Source organism: Gadus chalcogrammus, chromosome 17 (assembly GCF_026213295.1).
Source record: "Gadus chalcogrammus isolate NIFS_2021 chromosome 17, NIFS_Gcha_1.0, whole genome shotgun sequence".
NCBI classification, from domain to species: domain Eukaryota; kingdom Metazoa; phylum Chordata; class Actinopteri; order Gadiformes; family Gadidae; genus Gadus; species Gadus chalcogrammus.
The window spans coordinates 14,693,657-14,700,043 of NC_079428.1; the positions used below are offsets into that span (position 1 = coordinate 14,693,657).

At 45.4% G+C, this 6,387-nt stretch overlaps 1 protein-coding gene across 1 annotated transcript; it reads left to right on the forward strand.

The window, feature by feature from the left end:
- Window positions 1–1,288: 1,288 nt before the first annotated feature.
- On the forward strand, window positions 1,289–6,114 carry si:cabz01076231.1 (calcium-binding protein 2). The gene is made up of 8 exons (XM_056575392.1): window positions 1,289–1,398; window positions 1,715–1,795; window positions 2,306–2,435; window positions 4,188–4,218; window positions 4,335–4,478; window positions 4,774–4,883; window positions 5,779–5,926; window positions 6,086–6,114. Exons 2-8 carry the CDS (start codon window positions 1,716–1,718, stop codon window positions 6,112–6,114), a joined length of 672 nt encoding a protein of 223 aa, XP_056431367.1. The 5' UTR covers window positions 1,289–1,398; window position 1,715.
- The last annotated feature ends 273 nt before the right edge of the window (window positions 6,115–6,387 follow it).

Here is a 6,387-nt window from a genome sequence, read left to right on the forward strand (position 1 = left end):
ATAGCTCAGCTGGTAGAGAATCATATTAATATACTGCTGGTCCAGGGTTCATGTCCATGTTCTGCCGGCATTTCAATTGTAATAGCTTCATTGCCATAATATCTTCAGCATCGGTCGATGGCTTGTGGCTTAGAGGTACCTGTATTTGACATTGTTAGCTTTAATGGAAACGTAAAATACTTATTTTTATTGAGGGAATCAGCTTTTCGAAGCCTGGATAGCTCTGTCTGTGTTTAACTTAGCACTTGGTAAGAAATGGAATTAGACAATTGATGGGAAGATGTGATTAGTCAACATTTGGAGAAAAAATGGAATGGGAACACTTTATTTGACAGATAACACTCAAGAAAAAATGTGAACCTGAGGTAGGTTTAAAAAGGAGTCCTTTCTAGAGCAAGTTTTCTGTTCTTGGCTACTGTAGAAACATGCTGGACTCTGATGCCATAGCACTCCCTTTGTATGTTTGAGATGATCATTCTAGGAAATGAAAAGCAAAAGCTGATAATTTTCATTTGATCCTAGACTCATTTAAAGCTACTTATGAATTTCATTTTGCGTGTCTGACAAGTCTCTTCTATGCAGGCCTATGTTGTTTTTTCGTCAACTAAAATGTTAATCGACATTTCAGTAATTGGATTTTATTAAATAAAAGCTCACTCCAATTGTGTGAGTCTGTGTGTTGGGGTACAGTCTTACTGCAGCAAAGAAGGAGGTATTATGACTCAGACTTGAGAGCCAATGAACTATTGAGATGTCTTGAAAATAGGAAAACCCAGCGCTTGGGCTAGGGGGTTACCTTGGCAGCCTAGCAAAGTGCTCGGACCCTCGCCCAGCATTCTAGCGACCAGCACAATGCAGGCCAATGTTCAAACACACCCTCAAGAATAGGACATTTTTTATAGAGATCATGACAAATATCCATATTAATTTGCATGGCTTGTGTACAGGATCGTTATTGTAGTATGTTTTGACACCCAGCCGAAAAGTGCTGGGTTCCTTTAGCAAGATAGCAAAAAATTGTCATCTGCTAATTGACACACTGCTAATTGCCCTGACATTTAAACCTCAAATCCAACAATGTGTTTTATACGTCATACTAATCGGATGTGTCCGTACCTGGTCTCTCACGTGACGTCCTGCTCTCTAATCTCTGACCGCTCCTTGAGCCAGGTGAGGTCATTAACACTTTAAGCCTCTCAGGAAGGGAGAGTTCAGAGCTCCGCGGACCAAAGAAGAATAGAAGAAGAAGAAGAAGAAGAAGAAGAAGAAGAAGAAGAAGAAGAAGAAGAAGAAGAAGAAGAAGAAGGGAGAGAGTGAGACCTCCGTGGATCAGAGAAGAACAGAAGAAGAGGAGGACACCGTTTCCCCTTTCTCTCTTTTTCAGGAGTTGTGAACCAGGTGAGCAAGGCCATGTTAAACTGTTGCTCCTCTAGGCTAACATTTGTGAGCTGGATAGGGCGATCTGACAATAAAGGGATAAAGTTAGTGTTAGAAGTAGGCCTATGTTGGTTAATTTGTCAATTAAAATGTAAATCGACATTTCAGTAATTCGATTTGATCAACTAAAAGGTACTGGGAAACGTAATCAGACGTTTAATGAGTGGAACACCTGACCCCATCCTGTGTACTGACACCCAGTCCAGTCAGCTCTGAAGTGCTGTCTCTGTATAACTCTGTGACCTATGAAATATTTCTCTCTGCTCCCCCCCTGTAGCATGCCCAAGGCAGCAGAGAGGACTCCTTCGACCACCTCCTCCCACTCAATCACCTCCAATGTCTCCACGTCCTCAGCAGAGTGGTAGGTTTTTAGTTTTGCCCACCCCTTATCTTTGTTATGATTGACGCTGTCAATCCCAACCGATACTGGAGCCTGAATATGACAGTACCAGGGTTATGGGTTCAAGTCCCATGCCAAGAATGAACTCAGTAATTGCATTGTAAGACTCTTCGGATTCCAACAAATCAAAGTACAGCTCGTCGGGAGCAGTCTGGGTGAGGTGTCTTGCTCACCTCGACACTCTGCTAGGAGGAGCCAGGGATCTAATTAGCAACCAGTCAACCCGCTCTACCTCCTGAGCTACTGTCGCCCACAATATCCTTGAATAGCACTAGCCCTTAACCTAACCACTCATCAATGAAATGCATACATGTATCATGTGTCTGAATACGCAGTGAATGTAGAACCGGATCACTATTTATAATCAAGGTGACTTTGACTATGCTTTTGTCATTAGCAGCAGTTTCCAGTTGTTATTTAAAAGTTCAGTCTCATTTGATTTCTTGATTTTTGTCTCTGATCCTGTAGTCCGGAGAGCGGCTCCCAGTCGGGCTCGTCTTCCGAGCCCCCCAAGAAGTCCAAGAAGAAGACCAAGAAGAAGACCACGGAGGCCATGACCGTAGTGTACACGTCGGTGCTCAACAGCGTGTTCGGGGCGGTACGTGAATCGCACACCAGGAACACCCAGGTCTATAAACGAGGTGTTTGACTCAGTTTTGGTTATGTGTTGGTGGGATATTGGACATGAAAGTACTGTTATTCAACTGGTTTTATTATCTCAGTTATGTATCCTATTGTGTTCTATTACATTATATCAAAGCACCTCTTGACTTTATAAACACAACACTACTCATACAAAACATATACTTAGAAACAAAGAAAAGGCAATCGAACTCATGCAGCTTACCTCTGACCTTTTGAGGTTGTTTGTGTGTGTGCCTGCGTGTGTGTGTGTGTGTGTGTGTGTGTGTGTGTGTGTGTGTGTGTGTGTGTGTGTGTGTGTGTGTGTGTGTGTGTGTGTGTGTGTGTGTGTGTGTGTGTGTGTGTGTGTGTGTGTTAATCCCCTCCAAGGTTAAGAGCTCTTAAGCCTACCGTGGATTTCTGTTTATCTGCCTCATTAGTTTGCTTGAATGCATTTCAAGTGTGTCGTCTAACAATTCACAAATGGGATTCTGCATGACGTCAAGGATATGAACAGTGGAAGGTTTAAGTGATTACAGGGACACGTTCAGAATGTCCTCATAAGTCCCTCCTATCCTACACACACATTCGGTGAGTGGTTTCACCTTTAAAGAATATCAATTTAGTCATTTTTTCTGAATTCTTGAAATTGTAATGGTTAAAAAAGTATTGCTCAGTTTTTCTGAATTAACGAGATACCTCAAAATCCCAAGAGAAGCCCTCATTCACTTAAAGAGCCAGTGAGCCCACTGTTTCTGGTGTAATTCAAACACTATTTGGTTTAAGAAAGAGAAACCCGCCTGTGTTATCCCCATGGTAACGACCCATGGCAACTTTAGGATACTTTTTTCGTACAGTCGTTGTGAAACTGTAGCATTTTAATAAGCAATGATGCAATGAAATCTACGGTGGCGCTGAGCATTCACCAAATAAAAAAAAGTTTCACACCTTATCTAGCCGTTAGCGCACCAGGATCTCGTAATTACGACATCAATATCTCGTAATTACGGCATCAGGATCACGTAATTACGACATCAGGATCCCCCCTCATTCATCAATAACGTGGCTGGCTGGCTGTAGGCTGGCAACGATGACGCTATCCGACGCTATCATATTTTATTTCTTGCTCGGATTGAGGCATTGTGAAATACTAATGTTCCTTAAAAGTGAGGAGGGCATTTCTATGAGGCCTATGTCATTTATGGATATAGGTTTGTCATGCAAATCCCCACCATTGTTTAATCCTTTGGTTATGATTACTTGAGCCGGTAATGTAGCATCTCTCAGAAAACTGGTTGTCATGGTAACCTATGTCAACATAATTGGATATAGGACTAACCTATATCCGATTGCATCCAGAGGCACTTTGGTCAACGCTCATGATGCCCCTTGCTCATCGAGAATGAACAGAAAAGTCCCAGACGAATTGAAAAGGGTATTATTTTGAAGGTCGAACTGAATTCATCATCGCGGATATCATTGTGTGTCGCCGTCTGTCTGAAACAACCCAAATATATTAAATGTGTCTTAAACTAATCAATCTGATCAATAAGGTAGGCTTTAGTATAAAAGTCATCAGTTAAAGACCTTCAAGCGGGAAGCCCGAATGTAATGGAAATGCAAATCCCAGCTCGGCTGGGCCACCGAGACGTATCCGTACAGTACAGTAAGTGTTATCCAAATGGTTTAATACATTTTGTTTGTGTGATCATTTGATTTTTGAATGCAGGAGAGAGAATTGGCTCAGGCAGAGTTGGATGGTGAGTAACAACAAAGGGACACCTCATGCTTTACTAAACATAGATTCAAATTTTCTCTGGTCCGTCCATTCTTTTGTTGTTTGCCTCAGTAACAATTGATTCTGCCACCCCCTTAGAGTTGGCAGATGCCTTTAAAGAGTTTGACTACGACCAAGATGGCTACCTCAACTACAAGGACGTGGCGGAGTGCATGAGGACCATGGGCTACATGCCCACCGAGATGGAGCTGCTGGAGATCGTCCAGCAGATCAAGATGAGGAGTGAGTAGAAGGAAGACAAACGTTAGTAAGGGAAACTTCAATAATGAGAACCCTGGATTCAAAAGTAAAGTCCTTGCTGACTATAATAAATGTTTATACAGTCATTGGCGTATCAATGTTCTTTTATGTTTTGGTGTGCATTCAATTCATGTTGTTGTTTTATTTTCATTATTTTCATCTCCCCTCCCTTCCCCTCCCTTCCTCCCCTCACCTGTCCTCACCCCTCCTTACCCTTCTCCTCATCTCCTCCCCTCATCTCCTCCCCCTGCCCACCCCTCCAACCTGTGTTTCTCAGTGGGGGGGCTGATGGACTTTGAGGACTTCACCGAGCTGATGGGTCCCAGGATGATGGGGGAGACTGCGGACATGTTGGGCCTGAAGGAGCTGCAGTCTGCCTTCGTTCAGGTGGGCCCACACAGCACCTCTCCCCACAGCACCTCTCCACACAGCGCCTCTCCCCACAGCGCCTCTCCCCACAGCGCCTCTCCCCACAGCGCCTCTCCCCACAGCGCCTCTCCCCACAGCGCCTCTCCCCACAGCGCCTCTCCACACAGCGCCTCTCCCCACAGCGCCTCTCCCCACAGCGCCTCTCCCCACAGCGCCTCTCCCCACAGCGCCTCTCCACACAGCGCCTCTCCCCACAGCGCCTCTCCCCACAGCGCCTCTCCACACAGCGCCTCTCCACACAGCGCCTCTCCACACAGCGCCTCTCCCCACAGCACCTCTCCACACAGCGCCTCTCCACACAGCACCTCTCCACACAGCACCTCTCCACACAGCGCCTCTCCCCACAGCGCCTCTCCCCACAGCGCCTCTCCACACAGCGCCTCTCCACACAGCGCCTCTCCACACAGCGCCTCTCCACACAGCACCTCTCCCCACAGCGCCTCTCCCCACAGTGCCTCTCCCCACAGCGCCTCTCCCCACAGCGCCTCTCCACACAGTGCCTCGCCACTCACCTCACCGTCCTCCGAGTGTCTCTGAAAGGTTGTCCTTCCCCTGTTTGATACGGTTAATAGTTGGCATGGTTAATATTGGACTTCATCTTTGAAAGTTCATGTATCAGAGACAGAGTTTAACTAAACAAATAGAATACTATCTATGTCAACCAATATGGAGTCGGTCGTTCAGATAACTGATGTTGATCTAAGCAAGGTATTCATGTTTTTGTTCAAACTATTAACTGTCGTGGAGAACGGAAACTCTCGTTCACTGTTATCCCCATGTCTCCTTACCTCTTTATCTCTCTCTCTCTCTGTCACTATCTCCCTGTCTCTGACTCACTTTCTCTCTCTCTCAGTTCGACCTGGACGGGGACGGGAAGATCAACCAGGAGGAGATGAAGGAGGCAGTGAAGACGCTGTTGGGGGAGAAGCTGAAGAAAGGAGAGCTGGAGGAGATCCTGAAGGAGCTGGATATCAATGCCGACGGAGACATCGACTTCGAGGGTGAGAGGAGACTTCTCATGATGTGGCTCTGAGTAACAGAGTATAATGGACTATATATAATGGACTATATATTTCTCTTGGGGCTTACTGAAAACAGAAGGGTCTGACTCGCGTGTCGGCGACATGGGATGATTCTGTCTGTCTTTCATCCCTCTGCAGAGTTTGTGATGATGCTGTCAATCCGCTAGCCGCCAGGAGATGTTTTGGAATAAGGACATCGGTGGTTCACTTCCTCCTCTTTATGATGCGTCTCACGTTCACACAGAGTGAATGGACGGGTGCAACACTGTTGCAATAGTAATGCTACTAGCGGTGTGTGGTTGCTATGGTGTCCATTTGTGATAACCTATAATTGACCTATGAATAACTTTGCATGTTTTTCCCTTGTGTCCGTGGTTGTCATGGAGACGTATCAAAGAATAAGTGAACACATAACAATTGAGTTTAACGTTCCAGATAAT